This window comes from Daphnia pulex, chromosome 5 (genome assembly GCF_021134715.1).
Source record: "Daphnia pulex isolate KAP4 chromosome 5, ASM2113471v1".
Classification (NCBI taxonomy): Eukaryota; Metazoa; Arthropoda; class Branchiopoda; order Diplostraca; family Daphniidae; genus Daphnia; species Daphnia pulex.
This window is the reverse complement of record NC_060021.1, coordinates 312,418-338,140: the sequence shown is the minus strand read 5'-3', so window position 1 is coordinate 338,140 and position 25,723 is coordinate 312,418. Positions and strand designations below refer to the sequence as shown.

General features: G+C 41.7%; 2 protein-coding genes and 1 long non-coding RNA gene across 3 annotated transcripts; 2 read left to right on the top strand and 1 right to left on the bottom strand.

Moving 5' to 3' along the window:
* Positions 1 to 168: 168 nt before the first annotated feature.
* LOC124193916 lies at positions 169 to 2,203 on the bottom strand. Its single transcript, XR_006874537.1, has 3 exons — positions 1,257 to 2,203; positions 748 to 1,035; positions 169 to 661 (listed from the first exon to the last, which is right to left on the bottom strand). It is a non-coding gene; the product is annotated as an uncharacterized LOC124193916 (long non-coding RNA).
* Positions 2,204 to 8,913: 6,710 nt separating this feature from the next.
* LOC124193847 lies at positions 8,914 to 13,833 on the top strand. Its single transcript, XM_046587825.1, has one exon. It carries the CDS (start codon positions 8,914 to 8,916, stop codon positions 13,831 to 13,833), a length of 4,920 nt encoding a protein of 1,639 aa, XP_046443781.1.
* Positions 13,834 to 20,013: 6,180 nt separating this feature from the next.
* LOC124193846 (titin-like) lies at positions 20,014 to 24,933 on the top strand. Its single transcript, XM_046587823.1, has one exon. It carries the CDS (start codon positions 20,014 to 20,016, stop codon positions 24,931 to 24,933), a length of 4,920 nt encoding a protein of 1,639 aa, XP_046443779.1.
* The last annotated feature ends 790 nt before the right edge of the window (positions 24,934 to 25,723 follow it).

The window sequence follows — 25,723 nt, the reverse complement described above, 5'->3', positions numbered from 1 at the left end:
TTTAATTAATTACCTATTCGTTTTTCTCAATTAAATGAAAAACAGATTTTTGTTATTGTCAATATGCAAGTGGAATCCTGTGGTGATGTCATCCATTCAATGAATGAATGGAGCCACCGTATCTACATTCAATTGCGTTTGTTTCACCAAGAATAAAAAGGAATCAAATAATTTCAAATCTGTATATGTCATCTCCACATGATCTCCCAAAAGAGAAAAAACAAATCCGATGAACACAGTGAAACAAAAAATCATCTCCTTGGAATTATCGATGACCGGCCAAAAATACTGATGTTGAAATAGCAAAGTGCTCTTCATAGAGAAATGGGGGGGGGGGGGGAAACAAGAGCGCGTAAAATGAAGCTTTCGAAAAGAAAAGAAAATCGTCGAAAGGCACTTGAAAAATACATAGAATCATCAACGAAAACATAAATGTTATGTTGGGAGTAGAAAAGAGAATCGATCCCGTTCGAGGACGTCTTCCTAACTGGAATGTGTAAAAAAAGGGAAAAAGCCAAAGTCAAGAAGCAATATTCTACACAAGCACGCACAGGTGCTGACTGTCTTCTTTATTGTCTTTGATTGATTGTCGGTCGGCCACCCGACGAATTTTCGCAAATCACACGGAGGCGGAACGGTTGGCAGAGGACGATAAAAGACACTTGAGACAAAAATAAATAATAATGTTTTTACAAGAAAATTAAATAGTTATTTTGGGGATTGATGGATAGAAAATAAAATAAAAACCTGTGAGTGCCTGTGTAGAATATTGCTTCTTGACCTAGGCTGTTCCCCTTTTTTAACACATTCCAGTTAGGAAGACGTCCTCGAACGGGATCGATTCTCTTTTCTACTCCCAACATAACATTTATGTTCTCGTTGATGATTGTCTATGTTTTTCAAGTGCCATTCAACCAATTTCTTTTCTTTTCGAAAGCTTCATTTTAAGCGCCGAGGTCAACTGGAGATGAAAAGCTGGCCGACAGCAGTTGTACTAATGCCAAGAATACCGGTAATGTAGTAAGGCCTAACGTTCTGAAATGTTATTATAAAAACAAAACGATAGATTAAGGTGGGATTCTTTTTCGTATCACAGGCGATTGTTTAGCAATTTAACGTAGGGTATAAGTAAATGAATAAACCAAAATTTTGGGTTTTCGACTGAAGGTTACAAACCTTCAGTTTGTTTAAACCCTTTTAAAACAGTAAACCCAATAAGCGCAAACAGTATATTTTATTAGCATTGGAATTCTTACCTTTCAAGACCGAAGCCACCAGAATACTATTCACTAAAAAAAATGTGAGTTGTAGCCCAATCGAGGCGATTGTGCTGGGTGGAGTCAAAAGATCAGGTAGCACAGTTCTTTATCGACGTGTTGCTCTGTAATTGGCTCAACCAATTCAATGCCGTCTCTATTGGGAAAAGTATTAGCATGGGCTATGTGGGGGGGGGGGAATGTGTATCAGAGAACTAGAAATAGTTGCATTGCAAATTTGCAAGCGTGCATGATGATATCATGATTTCCATAGAATACCCATGCGACCCTTTCCAAAAGTGGCAACTCCTCAAATAACAGCAGATCACCTTTCTAAATTGATGGTTTCTTTTTCCATACCACGTCGTAATAATAACGGAATTCGGCAGTGCATTAACAATTAAATCAAAATTTAACGTCACGTCAATAAAAATTTGCTGTACGCGTTCTATTTACGTCTCGATTTTCTGGCAGAAATCTTTTGGTGTGATATTTTTGAAAAATGATTTAATGGTCGAATAATCAACCAAGTCATAGTTGACAGGTATTGTTTTAATAGCTTTTAAACTAATTTTTCGTTTTTCTCAATTTAATGAAAAACAGATTTTTGTTATTGCCAACAAAGAGTGGAATATTGATTGCGGAAAAAAATTGAAATTGAAGCGCTTCAAAAATGACCATTCTTTAAAATTCCGTTGATACATTGCCTTTTTAATTCTGTTGCTATTCAATAAATGAAAAAAGAATAGAAAAGAAATTCCTAAATTGTACTTGGCAATTGAAAAAAGGTATTTCGACGGTGGCGGTCAATTCAAAATCAGTTGATGAAAACCCCCCGCGAAAAAAGAAACAAGACGCTGATCGATATGTTGGCGGCGGCGGCGGTGGCGACGGCAGCCAAGTGGATGGCAGCTGATAAAAAGAGCGTACGACAACAGCTTAAGAGAAGTATAGGGTGTAGTAGTGTGATGAGGTATATACACGGGAGTGGGGGGTGGATTACTGGGGAGTCTATGGCGTCGAAAGAAAAGAAGATAACCTCGGCGAACTTGATGGCATCTGTGCCACTCCTTTTCAGATCGGCGGCGGTGGCGACGGTCGGCGACTCGGCACAAGGAACACAAGAAGAGGAGGGGGGAGAGAAGAATGAAATGCCACCGCCACCGAAATGCGTCACGTTTTTCCCCCCTCTATATGACTATACTCGTCGTCTTTTATTATTTCTTTAAGGTTTTGCATCGGCGTCTGCTTTTGGGTTATGCATAGCAGCAGCAGCCAGATGATGTATCCTGCCTTTGTTCGACCCCCACAAGAGAAAAAGTCTGAAAAAAGGAGGAAAAGAGTAAAGTACTTTGGACTGTATTGGCCCAATACACACACACAAAAGTAGAACAACTGACGTGACTGTTAAGTCCATTTTCGGAAGCTACAAGACATCCGCGCCTGTGTTTGTCTCCCGCGAGACATTTCGACGCTGTTTGCGCCGCTGTCTATTCTTTTTTCTTTGACTTGACTGAGGGAAAAATCACAAAGAAAAAAGATTGTGGGTTTTCTTTTTTAGCGCTAACTGGACAGGGTCACTTCCTTCCGGTTGTCGTTTGATGGCCAACGCACAGCCGCCTCTCAATTCGTCTGCTGGCCCTTTTTTGGTTTGTCTCTCGTTCCAGTACCTCGGCCTCCCATATCTCCCCAGTCAAAACAAAGAAGGACTTACTTAAGAGAGAAAACTCTTGTGGATGATCAACTTCTTCTTCTTTTTGGGAGGGTGGCTAAAAAGACCTCGGCTCTTCTTATTCTCCCCCCGTCTCAGGAGACTTGGCCTTTTTTCATATTCTCATGTTCTCGACTGTGAGCTCTTCTGCTGCTGCTGTTTGTATGTCATTTGTCTCACTCGGATGAATAAACAAGGAGGGAACGGACAAACCCGCGCACAGACCATCTCTATAGTCCGCCAACGCCGCCAACGATCATAAGGACACAGCACCAACAAGTCCGTCCTCCCTACATCCACACACGCGACAGCTTGTTATTTTGTTTGCTTTTCTCTCTATTTCGCAAAGAGGGTAAGAGGAACAAGAGGAATCCCACCGATAAGACTGTTGAGCCTGTAGTTAAAACAAAAAGGAGCTCCATCCAGCAGGAGCAGAGAAAAACTCATTAATTTTATTTCCCGTTTTTAATGTTGCGCCCAGTTGTCGTGCCTGAAACATTTTCGACTTTTTCTCTCTTTTGATCGGCATTCAGACGTGCTCGGGGTAGATCCACAACGGAATGCCCATAACACAGCAGATATACTCGGAAATACTTTCCTTTTGTTTTAGGAGCCTTTTCTTCTTCCTGTTTATATACGATGCGATTTAAATACCCGGACGGCGGTGGCGTATTCTACTTATCCGGGAATGTGCATAAAGAAAGAAATAGAAAGAAAGAAAAAGAAAGAAAAAGATTTACGTATTGTTTGTCCATGGAGACGAGAGAGATTCCCATTTGGAAATTGTCTAAACTGTTAGGCTATTTCGTGTTGTTGCCTATTTGGTCTGAATTTGGGTCTGCAACATCTTCACATGTGTCACTTTAATTAGACCCTCGGGAGTTGAACGCATCGACTCGTGCGCAGTTGTCAGATGTGACGCAATGGACACACATATTTGTATGTGCCGTATCGGACTCGTGGATCTCAACTAAAATGGCGCAAGAAAGAGAAAAGAGAGAGAGTAGTGGGGAGGGGGGGGATATAGAAAATGTAAAATTATTATTGGATGGATCGCCCGTCGGTCAATTAGATTCCACCGGGGCGCCGGGCACACACCTGGAAAAAAGCAACGGAAAAAAGAAGAAAAAAAATTTGCCATCGTCGCCTATCCACCACATAGTGCTGCTGGCCGCCCAAAAAAGAAAACCCAAAAATTCCAACAGAAAGCCCATAGCTGAAAGTCCAGCCCCGAAGAAAGTCCAGTGGTTTCCCATTTAGAAAAAAAAAAATTGGCCCAATCGCTATACGGTTGCCATTGTTTATATATGAAACTGTCAATGGCTAAATAGATCTAGGCAGTGTCGATTCAACGAAATAATGGGACAATCAAGTGTGTGGAAATTAACGTGCCAATTTGGACTTGGACCATAAAAATAAAAAAATAAACGACAAACGAAATGACGACGGTCGCATTTGTGGTTATGTCAGTCGTGAATGTCCGTCAAGTTCGTCCCAATTGTTTGTTTTCTTCTCCTGAAATGTTTGCGTCTTGGTTCTTATAATAAAATAAAAAAAGGAACGAACAAATTGACTCAAGGTGTTGCCCAGCCAAACTCTCGACAGCTATTTGTTTTTTTCCCTCTCTTTGGCTGGCCATTCCTGATGTTTGATTCCATTTCATTCCGTGTTGATTGTTGGAAAATTAAAACCCATAGCACAAGGAGGGGAGTATACACCGCACATTCATATTTTGTAAAGCTAACTAAATATAAGAACGGCGCTCCCCCCTCGGAAAAAACATCAGAGGCTCCCACACACACACACACAGCCAACAACGCCAGCCAAAAGAATATTATAAGTGATAGACGGCCACAGCAGAGTCAAAATCACTGGGCAATGTGTGGCCAGACAAAGACGTTTTGCTGCATCATCCATGGGCTGCTCCATACACAACAGCCGAGACTCTCTTGATCAATGTCTCCATTTATTCAGCACAGCCTCGGGACTTGAAAAGCTTCTTTTTTGGGTGTTGGTGCTGTGAGGTCCGACCTCTTGAACCCCGGCGAGTTCAACTGCTGGCAAGCCGATGCTGTGTGGCCTGACTGGCCTGTCATTAATCTAAACATGAGGCAGCGTAGAAGCGGGCAGCTGTAGCGGACGGATCGCAGCCACAACCAGCCAATATAAAAGAAAAAGAAAAGAAAAAGAAAAGAAAGAAAAGAAAAGAGAAAAAGGGCTAGTTGTTTGTATGCTAACATGTGTTCAACTCGATCGCATTATTCACAGCAGAAAGAAACAGCAGCAGAGAAACAAAATGGCCCAACCAACCGACCGACCAACAACGGCACACCAGAAAAACCCGCAACTCCGGTGCACGTAAAAGGAATCAAAAGAACAAAACGGACAAACACACACAGACACGCCAACCAGCAGCGGCCAGCCAACGAATAATAACAAGTCGCTCTCTCTCTCTCTAATGCAATCGGAATTTCTCCCGAGTCCCCTCGTCGTTGTGTTGCCTATTGGGCCAATTGGTGACACGCACATGCACCCGTTGCATGTGCGCCAAGGAGCTGCTGCTGCCGTTGGATTATTCTTTTAAACAAGAAATCTGGGGACCCCAAAACCACTTGTCCAAATCGCTCGATCTATAAGACGACGGTAGCCAAGCAACAGATGGCATTTCTTCTCCATCGCATTCATTTTACAGGGGGTTGGCATTCACGTTTTGCTTTTATCTATGTACAAAACGTTGGCAGAGATTTTAGATGGTGGAAATTCAGAAAAAATCTAGTGTGGATGATCCGTACCGTACCACAATGGCACCAAAAGTCCCATTGTGCTGTAGATATTTGTGTCTCATCTCTTTCCTGTTCAAACGAAAAAACTAACGACCGATCGATTGCGGATCATCAGTGCAGCGCAAACAATTCAAGTTTGAAATATTTTGGGGGAAAAAAAATGTCTGATCTGTAGTCGTCCTTTGAGCTGTTTAATGAACCCTGAACGAGTCGACGAAAACGGCAAGAGATAACAGTTCCAGTCAATAACCGCATATAGATCAGGAGTAATAGTACTCGGTAACGATTCATAATCAACGCCCACTCAATACTCAAATAGGAAGAATAGAGATAAATGTTTTTCCTACTTTTGAACTTGTTAAATTCAGCCAGGTATCCTTCCACAAGTGCTCCATCCATCCGCTGAAAAGTTGAATTCACCAGTCGGGATAGGGAGAAAAGGGGGTCCTCGTGAATACACCCACATTCACATGAAGTGTACACGAGGACATTTTAAGAAAGTGGGACGTTAAGGAAGAGATACATAACTCGGCCATCAGGTAGAATCTCCAATCAACAGGGATGCTGTTTGTTTATCTAAATCAAAAATAAAAATTTAGTCACGAAAAATATTTGGACAACAAGTAAGGCAAAGTTGAAAATGAAACATTAACTGGCAAGTCACAGGAATAAAAGTATTGAAAGTCATTTACCCAAATGATGATGCTGAGGTTGTTGCTGAGATGACAGATCCAGCAGAAGCAAAACTGGAATATCTTGTTGTCACGATGGCTGTGCATGGTTCAGTACTCAAATCTGCACTTGAAAGAAAAAGGTTAGACAGTGCGAACAAACTGCCATGCATTGACAGAAGGCTTACATCACGAATGCTAGTTAAATGCAGTTAAAGGCTAGTCACAGGAAATACATTTCTCAACTTTGTAACAGGCTTAACTGTTTTACTTAAGCTCCCATAAACATTCTTTTATGTAAACTTTATCTTATTTACCCGCTAAAAAGCATGGAGTGTGATTTAGGCGATTCTATTAAAGAGCCACGACACAAAGTTTACTCGACGAACACATTTTTTTGTAATTTGATGTGAACTGCTATTTTTCGTGCAGCCACATATCGTTTCAATTGCTTTGAAATCATACTTCATCTCTCTTTAGTCTTCTGACTTTTCTCCAAAACTTAAAAAATGAATCACTGAAACTTTCAACAAATTGAAAGCAGACGACACTTTCATTTTCTAAAGATATCGATAGAAAAAACAATCGACCCCTTTCCAGCTCTCCTCTGATCCTGATTAAACAAACAAATCAAAAATGAATGGGATTATTTACGTATCTAATTATTGATTGTCATCTCAACAAGTTACACTGAGCCCCCCTACCACATTCAAGATAAAAATACAAATAAAATTTGCACGAAACCCGTGCAGAGATAATTACTTTAAGACCGGCCAAAATAAAGGGGAAAAATAAAGATAATAGAATTAAACAAAATTTCTTTTTGAACATTTTTCGAAATATTTAAATAAATTGGAATTCAATCAAAATAACAAGATTTGGCTATTCTAAATTATGAAATGCCTAACAAAAAGTGACTTTCCAATAGCTGCCGCGTCAACAATCTGTTCCGAAGGTATAAAGGGGGTTGACAGTTGGTCTGCAGTTATATCGTCTTTTAGTCTGTGATTTCCATTTTCAAGGCTTGACGAATAAAATTAACTGAAGAAGTAGCCATGGCAAATCTATCAGATGAGAAAATTCCACAAGAACTCCTCTATCCGTGGTCACTTCTACAAAAATATCAATTCCGTGAAAATCCTGGAGATCCCCATTCATTGCCCCCAAATCCCGAAAAGTCTGATTGCAACACAGGAAACCAGACACCAAAGCATTTCAATGTCAGAGTTCTGAGAGGAGTAAACCTTCCAGAAGCCAAGGAAAAGGATTCTGACAAATATTACCTTTCGGTTTCCACGCGGGTCCAGGAATGGGACGGCAAGATTCGCGAACAGGACAAGAACAACAAGAAAGTCAGCAAAACCAAAACGATCCGCAGCAGCCAGCCGGAATGGAATCAAGACTTTCCCATCAAGACTCTCAATCCGGAAGCGAGCCTAATAACAATTAAACTGAAAAAGTCATCGAAATTGGGTTTAAAGACGTTCACGGTCGGCTCCGTCAGAATTTACGTGTCTGCCTTGGAAGTAAATCAAGTCTATAAGCTGCAACTGTTCAAAAACAATTTCTATCCAATCGGCAAAGCTTGTCTTGAGGTAGAGATCTTGAATTCGTCTTGAACTTGAATTCCCGGCAACTTTTGCAATATTCATTGATTATACGGAAGGTACTTTTTTCATGATAATGTCCAATTATTTCCATTATAAAACAAACACCAAAAAGATTTCGAAATAAACCAATTAAAAGAAAAAGTGATTAACGTTAACGAGTTTTGTTACTGATTTTAGTTTACGGGAAAACGGTTGTCAAACAATATTTGGTCAGATATGGTATCAAAAGTTTCACGTCGTCTCTCATCGAGTGGAGTATGGAGTAACTGAAATTTGAATTCTTAAAATATAACCTGAACGATCTTAACGCCCTAACGAGCTTAACACGGCTTACCTCGTTACACACTTACATTAGGCTAGACAACACGCAGACGATTAAATTAACGACTTCTTGGGGTCATGTATTCATGTAACTTCATTTATCATTTCGTTATCGGTTTTTTAGGGCAAACCCAACTAGAAACAAAATAATTGCCGTGTAGAATCTCAATTCAATGAAAAATGATTCCTTTAACTTTTATTCTTCTTAGTTGGTGGACTTACCGCTACGGGCGCCCTGTCGTTTCCCAGACATGTCCAGACCGGCAACATTTGAATCCCAACCGGAATTCCGAAAACTTTCATTTCAAAATCCAATTAAAAGATTAAAATGAATTGCAATACATTTTAAACTAATTGAACAATGTGCGTTAGCCCTTACTGTATGAATACAATTCAATACGAAAAGTTAAAAACCATTTTCGTAATTAGAAACCTGATAAAAACAGTGGAAATAGACAGTGCGAAAAGGGATTCCCCTGGCAAGTCTATATAGGCAACCCCAACAGCAATAGCAGACACAGCAGTTTTCAATTGCAAACACCCTAACTACCAGTGGTGAAAATGATCGTTATAGACATTTTGGCAGTCACTATATTGGCTTTGCTTTTTGCTTATGTCTGCTGGGATATAGGCAGAGATTGCAACTTGATGGATTTATTCAGTCGATCGACCGAATCACAAACTCGGCTTTCGGCTGTTAACCTGAAGATGATTGAACCTGACGTTTTATGCGCAACCAAACTTGCAATTGACAAAGGTCTTTCGACTCCCAGCGGAGATGACTTGAACCAACAAAGTTGTCTTCCTTTGATGGCGAAAGACGATGATAAAAACCAGACTGTATTGGAAAATGAACGCTTGGAGAATGAGTTGAGTCTGCTTCAATCCAAACTGACAGACTCCTCATCAAAGCTGCAAATGTTTCAGAACGTACACGACGAGTTGGCAACTACCAAAAGTGAACTGGAAGAAAAGAAACGTGAAATTTCTGACATAAAAGAGATAAATCTCCGCTTGAAAAATGACGATTCGCAGCTAAGGCGAGAAATAAAAGACAAGGATAACCTTATCGCATCCAGTCGGGCGGAATTGGAAAATCTCCGCGTTTGCCTTGCCGAACAACAATTAGACACGCGCGAGTTGGCCGTGGCTACACGTGAACTTGAGTCAAAGAGTAGAACCATTTCTGAACTTGAAACGAAAAATCTCCGTTTGGCCGAAAACGATTCACAGATGAGGCGAAAAATGGAAGATACCAATCGTCTTCTTCTATCCAGTAAGGCGGAAGTGGAAGAACTACGAGCATCCCTTAACAACCAGACCGACACAATCGAGCAACTGGGAGATCAAATGAGTAGTCTGACCCCGAGGAATGGCGAGGAAGTCGGCATTAAAGTCGAAAAACCAAATGAGCTGGTGAAAGAACAATTTGAAATGCTCCAAAACAACCCGAAGAGTCTCAACTTTCAAACACGGGAAGCTATTTACGCCACCGAGAGTTTATCCAACGAAATGCAAGCCGAGAATCAGGAACTGGAAGCGCCAGAAGAGCCAGTTTCTAAACCCAAAGACATTCCGGTTGAAGAAGGTCCATCCAACCAACAACTTGAAATGGACGAGAAAAAGCCGAAACCGGAGAGTTTGCCCGAGATCATTGACGATATCGAAAATATGTCTAACAAAGATCCGGTGCTGGGTAAAACTGAACTAACTGAAATCACCGAAGAGACGATTATAAATGAGGAAAGTGAACAAGTTGAAGAACAGTCATCAAAGGCTCAATCCAATAAGAGCACTGATAATCAATTCCTTCATAAGCCTGAAAATCCACAGGTACAGTCCCAAATTCCTGAAAAACCTGAACTTCTAAATGATCAGACATTGGATGAGAAACCGGAAGAACCCAGCCCAGAGATCGTTTCTAAACCCAAGGTAACTCGGGCTGAAGTACCTCCGTCTAACGAACAACTTGAAACGGACGAGAAAAAGCCGGAACCGAAGAGTCTGAACGAGAATTTGCAGAAGACTATTGACGACGGAAAAAATATGTCTAACAAAGATCCGGTGCTAGGTGAAACTGAACTACTTGAAATGGCCGAAGAGACGATTGTACCTGCGGAAAGTGAACAAGTTGAGAAACAGCCATCAAAGGCTCAATCCAAGACCACTGATAATCAGCCCCGCCAAGTACCAAAAGACTCACACGCATTACCTTCAAATCCCGAAAAATCTCAACTTCCACAGAAACAGAATGGGGCAATGGATGAGAAAGCGAAAGCACCAGAGCCGCTGCGTGATTGCAAGCAAGGAAAAAGGACGCCCAAGCATTTCCAAATCAAAGTTGTGAGAGGAGTAAACTTTCCGGAAGCAAAGTATTCTGACAAGTACTACTACGTTTCCATGCGGTTAGAGGAATGGCACGGCATGAACCGCGTCCAATTCAAGAAAATAAAAACCAAAATCATCCACGGTAGCCAGCCACAGTGGAATCAAAACTTTACCATCAAGACTCGAAATCCGGAAAAGTGGGTGTTGGTCATTAAACTCAAAAAGTTGTCGAAATGGGGTTTGAAGACGTCAATCACGGTCTTTTCATTCGTTATTTGCGTATCCCAATTGAAAGTCAATGAAATCAATAGGCTGAAACTGTACGACTGTTATTCTCCAGTGGGACATGCTTGTCTTGAGGTTGAGTACAAGATCGACTACCTGCCAGAAGTCATTCCCAGCTCAAAGATCGTTTCTGAACCCAAGGAGACTCCCGCTGAAGTACCTCCGTCTAATGAACATGAACTTGAAACGGATGAGAAAAATCCTGAACCGAAGAATCCGACCGAGAATTTGCAGCAGACGATAGACGACGGCAAAAATGTGACTAATGAAGATGCGGTAGGTGACACTGAATTACTTGAAAAAGCCAAAGAGACGATATTAGAGGAAATTGAACAAGTTGAGGAACAGCCATCAAAGGCTCAATTCCGTGATAATTATGGAGATCCACAGGTGCAGTCCCAAATTCCTGAAAAACCAGAACTTCTTAATGATCAGACAATGGATGAGAAACCGGAAGAACCCAGCCCAGAGATCGTTTCTAAGCCCAAGGACACGCCTGAAGCTGTAGAACCTGCGTCTAACGAACAATTTGAAACGGACGAGAAAAGGCCGGAACCGGAAAGTTTGAACGAGAATTTGCAGCAGACGATTGACGACACCAGAAATGTGACAAAAGAAGATCCGGTGGTTGAAACTAGACTGCTTGAAATCGCCGAAGAGACGATTATACCTGAGGAAATTGAACAAGTTGAGGAACAACCATCGAAGGCTAAATCCAATAAGAGCGCTGATAATCAATTCCGAAATAAGCCTGGAGATCGACAGGTACTGCCCTCAAATTCCGAAAAATCTCAACTTCCACAGAAACAGAATGGGGCAATGGATGAGAAACGGGAAGTACCACAGCCGCTGCCTGTTTGCGAGGAAGGAAACCAGAAGCCTTTGAAGCATTTCAAAATCAGATTTCTGAGAGGAGATAACCTTCCGAAAGCAAAGGATTCTGACCAATATTACGTTTCCATGCGGGTCGAGCAATGCCGCAGCATGAACCGCGTCCAGGACAATAAAATTAAAACTAAAACCATCCGCGGTAGCCAGCCGGAATGGAACAAAGACTTTACCATCAAGACTCATAATCCGGAAGAGTGTCGAATGACCATCAAAGTAAAAAAGTCGTCGATATTGGGTTTGAAGACGTCCACGGTCGGATTCGTTAAACTTGACTTGTCCAGCTTGGACGACGGCCTTAATAAGCTGCAACTGTACGACAAGTCTTACAATCCAGTGGGCAAAGCTTGTCTTGAAGTGGAGATCGAGTACCTGCTGCCGGTAGTCATTCCAAGCCCAGTTATCGTTTCTAAACCCAAGGAGACTTCGGCTGAAATACCTTCGTCTAACGAACGATTTGAAATAGACGAGAAAAGGCCGGAACCGGAGAGTCTGTCCGATAATTTGCAGCAGACGATTGACGACACCGGAAATGTGACAAACGAAGATCCGGTGGTTGAAACTAAACTACTTGAAATCGCCAAAGAGACAATTATACCTGAGAAAAGTGAACAAGTTGAGGAACAGCCATCAAAGGCTAAATCCAATAAGAGCGCTGATAATCAATTCCGAAATAAGCCTGGAGATCGACAGGTACTGCCCTCAAATTCCGAAAAATCTAATTTGTTCAACAAGAAGGACAATCAGCCCCGCCATGTACCAAAAGACCCACACGCATCGCCCCCAAATCCCGAAAAGTCTGATTGCCATCCCGGAAAGTGCGATTGCGAACCCCGGAACCCTTATAAGGAGATCAAAATCAGAGTTATCGGTGGAGTAAACCTTCCGGAAGCGAAGGACAATTATTACGTTTCGTTGCGTGCCGAGGCAACCGAATCATGGCTCGGTTTGAGACACGTCCAGTCCAGGAAATTCAGAACTAAAACCATCCACGGCAGCCAGCCACAGTGGAATAAAAAAATGATCATCGCTCATACTCAGTATCCGGAAAATTGGATGTTCACAATTAAACTGAAAAAGTCGATATTGGGTTTGAAAACGTCCACGGTCGGTTCCGCCGTATTTAAAGTGTCCAACTTGATGAAAAATCAAGTCAATACGCTGCAACTCTACGACGAGTCTGACAATCCAGTGGGTAAATCTTGTGTTGAGCTGGAGATAAAGATAAAGTACCCGCTGACGGAAGTTATTTCAAGACCAGAGATCGTTTCTGAACACAAGGACACTCCGATGCTGGGTGAAACTGATCTACTTGAAATAGCCGAAGAGACGATTATACCTGAGGAAAGTGAACAAGTTGAGGAACAGCCATCAAAGGCTCAATCCAATACCACTGATAATCAATTTGGTCATATAACAAAAGACCTACACGTATTGCCCCCAAATCGCGAAAAATCTCAGCTTCTACAGAATCGGGCAACGGATGAGAAACCGGAAGCAGCACCAAAGCAATCAGTATGCGGCCATCCTGATTGCGAGGAAGGAAACCGGACAGCACCTAAGAATTTCCAAATCAAAGTTGTGAGAGGAGTCAACTTTCCGGATGCAAAGGATTCAGACGAATATTACGTTTCCATACGGGTCGAGGAATGGCACGGCCTGTTCCCCACCCTGTTCAAGAAAATAAAAACCGAAACCATCCGTGGTAGCCAGCCGGAATGGAACGAAGATTATATCATAAAGACTAGATATCAGTATAGGTTTAAATTGATCGCCAAAGTAAAAAAGTTGTCGAATTTTGGTTTAAGGAAGTCCACGGTCGGCTTCGTTAAACTTAGAATGTCCACCTGTGACGAAGGCCTCACTCAGCTGCAACTGTACGACAAGTCCAAAAATCGGGTGGGCGACGCTTGTCTTGAGGTGGAGATTCATAGACCGGCAGAGGTCAAAAGGCAAAAGCTCACAAGGAAGGCGAAATGACGACTGCTCCAACAGTGGAGAATCTGATACCGATCTGATACCCAGATGGTCGTTACACGCGTCGGCAGTACAAATCTACAGGGCCATTGTTCGATTGATTTCAGGGTAAACTTTTAGGTTTCGTCCAGTTGGGTACCGGATGGGAGGAGAGTGGGTAGAGGGTGGGCGGAGAGAGGGCGGATTGGACCAGGAGCCAAGAGAAGAAGAGATGAGGAAGTTGAGATCGAGAGTGGATGGGAAGGAACTGAAAGAAAAGAGAATTGAGGATCTGAGAAATGAAGGGAAGGTGGAAACCGGAATTAGACAGGACAGGTGAATGACCGGAAGTAGACAGGACAGGTGGATGACCGGAAGTAGACAGGACGGGTGGATGACCGGAAGATGAGAAAATTGATGACCCGTGTATTCTTTCTTTCTTATTCTTTTTCTACCCATTAATACTTTTCCTTCATCATTTCTTTTTATCTTTTTCATCATCTTCTTTCATAATTGGGTCAGATATTGCAAGTTTCATCCGACCAAACTTTAATTCGACACCTTCCATTTGATGTTACCTTCAACATTATAAGGCAACTGCATTTCGACTGGTGACAAAATACGTCGACACAGTGTAGCAAAAGTACTTTGACAATTCTTTTTAAGATTAGGTTAAGTTAGTTAAGTTAAGTTTAAGTTAGGTTAGGTCAAAGTATTTGTACGCTACATCCGTTGTCGAAATATTTTCACACCATTGCGGAAATGTAGTTGCTTTGCTTGTTGTTGAAGCGTCGAATAATTGGTGTCGAATTATTAAGTTTTGTTGGGTGAACGTGTTAGTAATTCCGACCCAATTTCTTTTCTACTATTTATACCTTTTTTCTCTTTTCTAGCTTTGAAACTTCAAATTTTAAACAATTTTAACCCCCACTCTCCATTACCTACCTTTCCTTTATACCGGCTGGCCGGCTGCTTTAATGAGTACGGCATCTTCATATCAAGCCATGGCCTTTCATGATTGCCGTTTCGTGGCATCAGACTGATCAGGTCTATAGCAGGTACCGTATTCGTTGGGTGGTAAAAGGCAATCTATTCTCATTAAGTTATACAAGGCAAAAGTGAAATATACAGGACCCCCCCGCCTAATACGTAATCGAATCAGAGCAACTGGCAGCAGCTAAAACAACAGATGCCATACCGTCAACATTTTATAAAAGCATATAATCTTCCGTGCATATTGGTATATACACCGCCAGAGGGGTAAAAAATAAAAATAAGAAAACAGCTGTTATTTCTCATTTTTTTTAAATGTCGGCCAGCAAGTTCCAGAAGCCCAACCGATGAGCTCGTGACCCTGTAATGCTTAGCCACTCGATCATCATTCATCAGTCGACAAGTCATCATCATCACATCCTTTGATGGAACAGCGAGAATGGAGGAGAGAAATGAAAGAAACGCAGGGAAAAACAGGACGCCACAAAAGCAACACGCCGCCAAAATAAAAAACCGGTATTTCAGTACACACACACACACAGAGAAAAAAAAAAAGAATCAAAAATTCACGGTACCCTTTTATTCTTTCCCGAAAAAAACGGGAAAAAAAAGAAAGAAAAAGTCTAGTGTGGATGATCCGTACCGTACCATAATGGCACCAAAAGTCCCATCACGATGGTCCCAAATTGTGCTGTAGATATTTGTGTCTCATCTCTTTCCTGTTCAAACGAAAAAACTAACGACCGATCGATTGCAGCGCAAACAATCAACGTGTGCGCAGTACAATGTTCATTTGTTCTATTCTCCTTTCCCGGAAAGATGAACCGAAAAAAAGTAACTGCAATCAAAACCGGTAAACCGACAATGACCGACCAGCATCTGTAAACAAGGAGTTGAACGCAGTGTGGCGGCAGGTCCCCCTCTCGCTCAATAAAATCTCCTAGTTGAACTTTGATTGAATTCAAGTTTGAAATATTTTGGAAAAAACAAGCCTGATCTGTTGTCGTACTATGAGCTATTTAATGAACCCAGAACAAGTCGACGAAAACGGCAAGAGATAACAGTTCCAGTCAATAACCGCATATAGATCAGAAATAATCGTACTCGGTTACGATTCATAATCAACGCCCACTCAAGCCTCAAGCCAGAAAGAGGAATAGAGATAAATGTTTTTCCTACTTTTGAACTTTGGAAATTCAGCCAGGTATCCTTCCACAAGTGATCCATCCATCCGCTGAAAAGTTGAGTCCACCAGGCGGGATAGGGAGAAAAGGGAGTCCTCGTGAATACACCCACATTCACATGAAGTGTACATGAGGACATTTTAAGAAAGGGAGACGAAGGAAGAGATACGTAGCTCGGCCATGGTTAGAATCTCCAATCAACAGGGATGCTGTTTATCTAAATAAATAAAAATTTAGTCACGAAAAATATTTGGACAACAAGTAAGGCAAAGTTGAAAATGAAACATTAACTGGCAAGTCACAGGAATAAAAGTATTGAAAATTATTTACCCAAATGATGATGCTGAGGTTGTTGCTGAGATGACAGATCCAGCAGAAGCAAAACTGGAATATCTTGTTGTCACGATGGCTGTGCATGGTTCAGTACTCAAATCTGCACAAAGAAAAAGGTTAGACAGTGTGAACAAACTGCCATGCATTGACAGAAGGCTTACATCACGAATGCTAGTTAAATGCAGTTAAAGGCTAGTCACAGGAAATACATTTCTCAACTTTGTAACAGGCTTAACTGTTTTACTTAAGCTCCCATGAACATTCTTTTATGTAAACTTTATCTTATTTACCCGCTAAAAAGCATGGAGTGTGATTTAGGCGATTCTATTAAAGAGCCACGACACAAAGTTTACTCGACGAACACATTTTTTTTAAATTTGATGTGAACTGCTATTTTTCGTGCAGCCACATATCGTTTCAATTGCTTTGAAATCATACTTCATCTCTCTTAAGTCTTCTGACTTTTCTCCAAAACTTAAAAAATGAATCACTGAAACTTTCAACAAATTGAAAGCAGACGACACTTTCATTTTCTAAATAAGATATCGATAGAAAAAACAATCGACCCCTTTCCAGCTCTCCTGATCCTGATTAAACAAACAAATCAAAAATGAATGGGATTATTTACGTATCTAATTATTGATTGTCATCTCAACAAGTTACACTGAGCCCCCCTACCACATTCAAGATAAAAATACAAATAAAATTTGCACGAAACCCGTGCAGAGATTATTACTTTAAGACCGGCCCAATATATAGTAATGGAAACGTTTTGTATAATTACGTATGTATATAATGTGGTAACGTTCGTCCTTTTCTCCGTCGCTTGATCTGGTCAGAATGACACGGTCAAACGGGATCGACTGGACCTGGTATATGTTCAGACCTTCTTAACCTGTTACCTGCGTCAGATGGGTTTAGATTAGATAGATTTAGACAGCTTGCTAGATCGTCTCGTACATTTGAACGCGGAAGCCGAAATAGTGCTGGCTGTTGACTCCGCTGTACCACTGGGTGATGCTGGAGCTGTCCAGAATGGCCGCTGGACTGAACTAGTAAAGGCCGGGACTTGCTTTGGTATTTTTTCCGCCCTTGGACGCGAGGTAAATGTTGAGCCCAGTTGTGTCCGCGAACTTCATGATCGTCAAAGGTTTCCGAGAAAATAATCCAGATTTGTGGCGATATGATTTTCTCCGGCGGCCGACTTGGCAATTTGCGATGCTGATTTGCGATGTCAATTTGTTCAGGGAGTCCCGAGAAGAATGAAGGCTCGAGTCGATGCCAAAATGGCCATCGAAATAGAGCTGCTAATTTCATCCCTGATTCCCAACTAAACTATTGTCATTATATAAGCAAACAATTAGCTTACATTTTAAGATATTTTAAAAGGTTTAATGAAATTCGCTAGCAGATACAAAATCTTTGGAGATACTAAAAACAAAATGATTCCAACATTTTGGCTTACCCAAGTTGGGTTGCCACAAAGAGTCGAAAAAGCTGTTGACGACAGTTGCACAGCATTTCAAGTCAGCCCTCTTGCATTGAATTCAACAGCAGCACTTTGTTGTTTGTGGTAGGCCTGCAGGAGGAAATTTAGTGAGCCAATTAATTAATTAAAAGGAGACACAATTGATGAGTAGTTTGCCTTTGCTCCATCTTAATTCACAATTTTTCTAGTTCTGACATCCAAACATGAACTCACAATTTCTATTTGCAGAGATTTGGTTATAAAGATTATTGAAAATTAAGCTTCATACGGGGAATAACATAGTTTATCGAACTATGAGGTAAGAGGCTTAATTTTTAATTAATTAATTTTCATGAAAGTTGATATTTTTCGAGCAGCCATCTATGAACCATTTTTGAAATAATATTTCGCAACCTTGATTTCGCAACCTCTACAATCTAACCCAAGTCTTGGCCCATCATCTACATTCAAATCAACGTAAAAAAAAGATAATAGAATTAAACCGAAATTTCTTTTTGAACATTTTTCGAAATATAAAAAAAGATGGAATTCAATCAAAATAACAAGATTTGGCAATTCTAAATTATGAAATGCCTAACAAAAAGTGAATTTCCAATAGCTGCCGCGTCAACAATCTGTTCCGAAGGTATAAAGGGGGTTGACAGTTGGTCTGCAGTTATATCGTCTTTTAGTCTGTGATTTCCATTTTCAAGGCTTGACGAATAAAATTAACTGAAGAAGTAGCCATGGCTAATCTATCGGATGAGAAAATTCCACAAGAACTCCTCTATCCGTGGTCACTTCTACAAAAAGATCAATATCGTGATAATCGTGGAGATCCCCATTCATTGCCCCCAAATCCCGAAAAGTCTGAATGCGAGGAAGGAGACCAGACACCAAAGTATTTCAATGTCAGAGTTCTGAGAGGAGTAAACCTTCCAGAAGCCAAGGAAAAGGATTCTGACAAATATTACCTTTCAGTTTCCACGCGGGTCCAGGAATGGGACGGCAAGATTCGCGAACAGGACAAGAACAACAAGAAAGTCAGCAAAACCAAAACGATCCGCGGCAGCCAGCCGGAATGGAATCAAGACTTTCCCATCAAGACTCTCAATCCGGAAGCGTGCCTAATAACAATTAAACTGAAAAAGTCATCGAAATTGGGTTTGAAGACGTCCACGGTCGGCTCCGTCAGAATTTACGTCTCCGCCTTGGAAGTAAATCAAGTCTATAAACTGCAACTGTTCAAAAACAATTTCTATCCTATCGGCAAAGCTTATCTTGAGGTGGAGATCTTGAATTCGTCTTGAACTTGAATTCGATAAAGGGAACAAAGAAGCAACTAACACGCATATTCCCGGCAACTTTTGCAATATTCATTGATTATACGGAAGGTACTTTTTTCATGATAATGTCCAATTATTTCCATTATAAAACAAACACCAAAAAGATCTCGAAATAAACCAATTAAAAGAAAAAGTGATTAACGTTAACGAGTTTTGTTACTGATTTTAGTTTACGGGAAAACGGTTGTCAAACAATATTTGGTCAGATATGGTATCAAAAGTTTCACGTCGTCTCTCATCGAGTGGAGTATGGAGTAACTGAAATTTGAATTCTTAAAATATAACCTGAACGATCTTAACGCCCTAACGAGCTTAACACGGCTTAGGCCTACCTCGTTACACACTTCCATTAGGCTAGACAACACGCAGACGATTAAATTAACGACTTCTTGGGGTCATGTATTCATGTAACTTCATTTATCATTTCGTTATCGGTTTTTTAGGGCAAACCCAACTAGAAACAAAATAATTGCCGTGTAGAATCTCAATTCAATGAAAAATGATTCCTTTAACTTTTATTCTTCTTAGTTGGTGGACTTACCGCTACGGGCGCCCTGTCGTTTCCCAGACATGTCCAGACCGGCAACATTTGAATCCCAACCGGAATTCCGAAAACTTTCATTTCAAAATCCAATTAAAAGATTAAAATGAATTGCAATACATTTTAAACTAATTGAACAATGTGCGTTAGCCCTTACTGTATGAATACAATTCAATACGAAAAGTTAAAAACCATTTTCGTAATTAGAAATCTGATAAAAACAGTGGAAATAGACAGTGCGAAAAGGGATTCCCCTGGCAAGTCTATATAGGCAACCCCAACAGCAATAGCAGACACAGCAGTTTTCAATTGCAAACACCCTAACTACCAGTGGTGAAAATGATCGTTATAGACATTTTGGCAGTCACTATATTGGCTTTGCTTTTTGCTTATGTCTGCTGGGATATAGGCAGAGATTGCAACTTGATGGATTTATTCAGTCGATCGACCGAATCACAAACTCGGCTTTCGGCTGTTAACCTGAAGATGATTGAACCTGACGTTTTATGCGCAACCAAACTTGCAATTGACAAAGGTCTTTCGACTCCCAGCGGAGATGACTTGAACCAACAAAGTTGTCTTCCTTTGATGGCGAAAGACGATGATAAAAACCAGACTGTATTGGAAAATGAACGCTTGGAGAATGAGTTGAGTCTGCTTCAATCCAAACTGACAGACTCCTCATCAAAGCTGCAAATGTTTCAGAACGTACACGACGAGTTGGCAACTACCAAGAGCGAACTCGAAGAAAATAAACGAGAAATTTCTGACATAAAAGAGATAAATCTCCGCTTGACAAATGAGCATTCGCAGCTAAGGCGAGAAATAAAAGACAAGGATAACCTTATCGCATCCAGTCGGGCGGAATTGGAAAATCTCCGCGTTTGCCTTGCCGAACAACAATTAGACACGCGCGAGTTGGCCGTGGCTACACGTGAGCTTGAGTTAAAGAGTAGAACCATTTCTGAACTTGAAAGGAAAAATCGCAGTTTGGCCGAAAACGATTCACAATTGAGGCGAAAAATGGAAGATACCAATCGTCTTCTTCTATCCAGTAAGGCGGAAGTGGAAGAACTACGAGCATCCCTTAACAACCAGACCGACACAATCGAGCAACTGGGAGATCAAATGAGTAGTCTGACCCCGAGGAATGGCGAGGAAGTCGGCATTAAAGTCGAAAAACCAAATGAGCTGGTGAAAGAACAATTTGAAATGCTCCAAAACAACCCGAAGAGTCTCAACTTTCAAACACGGGAAGCTATTTACGCCACCGAGAGTTTATCCAACGAAATGCAAGCCGAGAATCAGGAACTGGAAGCGCCAGAAGAGCCAGTTTCTAAACCCAAAGACATTCCGGTTGAAGAACGTCCATCCAACCAACAACTTGAAATGGACGAGAAAAAGCCGAAACCGGAGAGTTTGCCCGAGATCATTGACGATATCGAAAATATGTCTAACAAAGATCCGGTGCTGGGTAAAACTGAACTAACTGAAATCACCGAAGAGACGATTATAAATGAGGAAAGTGAACAAGTTGAAGAACAGTCATCAAAGGCTCAATCCAATAAGAGCACTGATAATCAATTCCTTCATAAGCCTGAAAATCCACAGGTACAGTCCCAAATTCCTGAAAAACCTGAACTTCTAAATGATCAGACATTGGATGAGAAACCGGAAGAACCCAGCCCAGAGATCGTTTCTAAACCCAAGGTAACTCGGGCTGAAGTACCTCCGTCTAACGAACAACTTGAAACGGACGAGAAAAAGCCGGAACCGAAGAGTCTGAACGAGAATTTGCAGAAGACTATTGACGACGGAAAAAATATGTCTAACAAAGATCCGGTGCTAGGTGAAACTGAACTACTTGAAATGGCCGAAGAGACGATTGTACCTGCGGAAAGTGAACAAGTTGAGAAACAGCCATCAAAGGCTCAATCCAAGACCACTGATAATCAGCCCCGCCAAGTACCAAAAGACTCACACGCATTACCTTCAAATCCCGAAAAATCTCAACTTCCACAGAAACAGAATGGGGCAATGGATGAGAAAGCGGAAGCACCAGAGCCGCTGCGTGATTGCAAGCAAGGAAAAAGGACGCCCAAGCATTTCCAAATCAAAGTTGTGAGAGGAGTAAACTTTCCGGAAGCAAAGGATTCTGACAAGTACTACTACGTTTCCATGCGGTTAGAGGAATGGCACGGCATGAACCGCGTCCAATTCAAGAAAATCAAAACCAAAATCATCCGCGGTAGCCAGCCACAGTGGAATCAAAACTTTACCATCAAGACTCGAAATCCGGAAAAGTGGGTGTTGGTCATTAAACTCAAAAAGTTGTCGAAATGGGGTTTGAAGACGTCAATCACGGTCTTTTCATTCGTTATTTGCGTATCCCAATTGAAAGTCAATGAAATCAATAGGCTGAAACTGTACGACTGTTATTCTCCAGTGGGACATGCTTGTCTTGAGGTTGAGTACAAGATCGACTACCTGCCAGAAGTCATTCCCAGCTCAAAGATCGTTTCTGAACCCAAGGAGACTCCCGCTGAAGTACCTCCGTCTAATGAACATGAACTTGAAACGGATGAGAAAAATCCTGAACCGAAGAATCCGACCGAGAATTTGCAGCAGACGATAGACGACGGCAAAAATGTGACTAATGAAGATGCGGTAGGTGACACTGAATTACTTGAAAAAGCCAAAGAGACGATATTAGAGGAAAGTGAACAAGTTGAGGAACAGCCATCAAAGGCTCAATTCCGTGATAATTATGGAGATCCACAGGTGCAGTCCCAAATTCCTGAAAAACCAGAACTTCTTAATGATCAGACAATGGATGAGAAACCGGAAGAACCCAGCCCAGAGATCGTTTCTAAGCCCAAGGACACGCCTGAAGCTGTAGAACCTGCGTCTAACGAACAATTTGAAACGGACGAGAAAAGGCCGGAACCGGAGAGTTTGAACGAGAATTTGCAGCAGACGATTGACGACACCAGAAATGTGACAAAAGAAGATCCGGTGGTTGAAACTAGACTGCTTGAAATCGCCGAAGAGACGATTATACCTGAGGAAATTGAACAAGTTGAGGAACAACCATCGAAGGCTAAATCCAATAAGAGCGCTGATAATCAATTCCGAAATAAGCCTGGAGATCGACAGGTACTGCCCTCAAATTCCGAAAAATCTCAACTTCCACAGAAACAGAATGGGGCAATGGATGAGAAACGGGAAGTACCACAGCCGCTGCCTGTTTGCGAGGAAGGAAACCAGAAGCCTTTGAAGCATTTCAAAATCAGATTTCTGAGAGGAGATAACCTTCCGAAAGCAAAGGATTCTGACCAATATTACGTTTCCATGCGGGTCGAGCAATGCCGCAGCATGAACCGCGTCCAGGACAATAAAATTAAAACTAAAACCATCCGCGGTAGCCAGCCGGAATGGAACAAAGACTTTACCATCAAGACTCATAATCCGGAAGAGTGTCGAATGACCATCAAAGTAAAAAAGTCGTCGATATTGGGTTTGAAGACGTCCACGGTCGGATTCGTTAAACTTGACTTATCCAGCTTGGACGACGGCCTTAATAAGCTGCAACTGTACGACAAGTCTTACAATCCAGTGGGCAAAGCTTGTCTTGAAGTGGAGATCGAGTACCTGCTGCCGGTAGTCATTCCAAGCCCAGTTATCGTTTCTAAACCCAAGGAGACTTCGGCTGAAATACCTTCGTCTAACGAACGATTTGAAATAGACGAGAAAAGGCCGGAACCGGAGAGTCTGTCCGATAATTTGCAGCAGACGATTGACGACACCGGAAATGTGACAAACGAAGATCCGGTGGTTGAAACTAAACTACTTGAAATCGCCAAAGAGACAATTATACCTGAGAAAAGTGAACAAGTTGAGGAACAGCCATCAAAAGCTAAATCCAATAAGAGCGCTGATAATCAATTCCGAAATAAGCCTGGAGATCGACAGGTACTGCCCTCAAATTCCGAAAAATCTAATTTGTTCAACAAGAAGGACAATCAGCCCCGCCATGTACCAAAAGACCCACACGCATCGCCCCCAAATCCCGAAAAGTCTGATTGGCATCCCGGAAAGTGCGATTGCGAACCCCGGAACCCTTATAAGGAGATCAAAATCAGAGTTATCGGTGGAGTAAACCTTCCGGAAGCGAAGGACAATTATTACGTTTCGTTGCGTGCCGAGGCAACCGAATCATGGTTCGGTTTGAGACACGTCCAGTCCAGGAAATTCAGAACTAAAACCATCCACGGCAGCCAGCCACAGTGGAATAAAAAAATGATCATCGCTCATACTCAGTATCCGGAAAATTGGATGTTCACAATTAAACTGAAAAAGTCGATATTGGGTTTGAAAACGTCCACGGTCGGTTCCGCCGTATTTAAAGTGTCCAACTTGATGAAAAATCAAGTCAATACGCTGCAACTCTACGACGAGTCTGACAATCCAGTGGGTAAATCTTGTGTTGAGCTGGAGATAAAGATAAAGTACCCGCTGACGGAAGTTATTTCAAGACCAGAGATCGTTTCTGAACACAAGGACACTCCGATGCTGGGTGAAACTGATCTACTTGAAATAGCCGAAGAGACGATTATACCTGAGGAAAGTGAACAAGTTGAGGAACAGCCATCAAAGGCTCAATCCAATACCACTGATAATCAATTTGGTCATATAACAAAAGACCTACACGTATTGCCCCCAAATCGCGAAAAATCTCAGCTTCTACAGAATCGGGCAACGGATGAGAAACCGGAAGCAGCACCAAAGCAATCAGTATGCGGCCATCCTGATTGCGAGGAAGGAAACCGGACAGCACCTAAGAATTTCCAAATCAAAGTTGTGAGAGGAGTCAACTTTCCGGATGCAAAGGATTCAGACGAATATTACGTTTCCATACGGGTCGAGGAATGGCACGGCCTGTTCCCCACCCTGTTCAAGAAAATAAAAACCGAAACCATCCGTGGTAGCCAGCCGGAATGGAACGAAGATTATATCATAAAGACTAGATATCAGTATAGGTTTAAATTGATCGCCAAAGTAAAAAAGTTGTCGAATTTTGGTTTAAGGAAGTCCACGGTCGGCTTCGTTAAACTTAGAATGTCCACCTGTGACGAAGGCCTCACTCAGCTGCAACTGTACGACAAGTCCAAAAATCGGGTGGGCGACGCTTGTCTTGAGGTGGAGATTCATAGACCGGCAGAGGTCAAAAGGCAAAAGCTCACAAGGAAGGCGAAATGACGACTGCTCCAACAGTGGAGAATCTGATACCGATCTGATACCCAGATGGTCGTTACACGCGTCGGCAGTACAAATCTACAGGGCCATTGTTCGATTGATTTCAGGGTAAACTTTTAGGTTTCGTCCAGTTGGGTACCGGATGGGAGGAGAGTAGGTAGAGGGTGGGCGGAGAGAGGGCGGATTGGACCAGGAGCCAAGAGAAGAAGAGATGAGGAAGTTGAGATCGAGAGTGGATGGGAAGGAACTGAAAGAAAAGAGAATTGAGGATCTGAGAAATGAAGGGAAGGTGGAAACCGGAATTAGACAGGACAGGTGAATGACCGGAAGTAGACAGGACAGGTGGATGACCGGAAGTAGACAGGACGGGTGGATGACCGGAAGATGAGAAAATTGATGACCCGTGTATTCTTTCTTTCTTATTCTTTTTCTACCCATTAATACTTTTCCTTCATCATTTCTTTTTATCTTTTTCATCATCTTCTTTCATAATTGGGTCAGATATTGCAAGTTTCATCCGACCAAACTTTAATTCGACACCTTCCATTTGATGTTACCTTCAACATTATAAGGCAACTGCATTTCGACTGGTGACAAAATACGTCGACACAGTGTAGCAAAAGTACTTTGACAATTCTTTTTAAGATTAGGTTAAGTTAGTTAAGTTAAGTTTAAGTTAGGTTAGGTCAAAGTATTTGTACGCTACATCCGTTGTCGAAATATTTTCACACCATTGCGGAAATGTAGTTGCTTTGCTTGTTGTTGAAGCGTCGAATAATTGGTGTCGAATTAT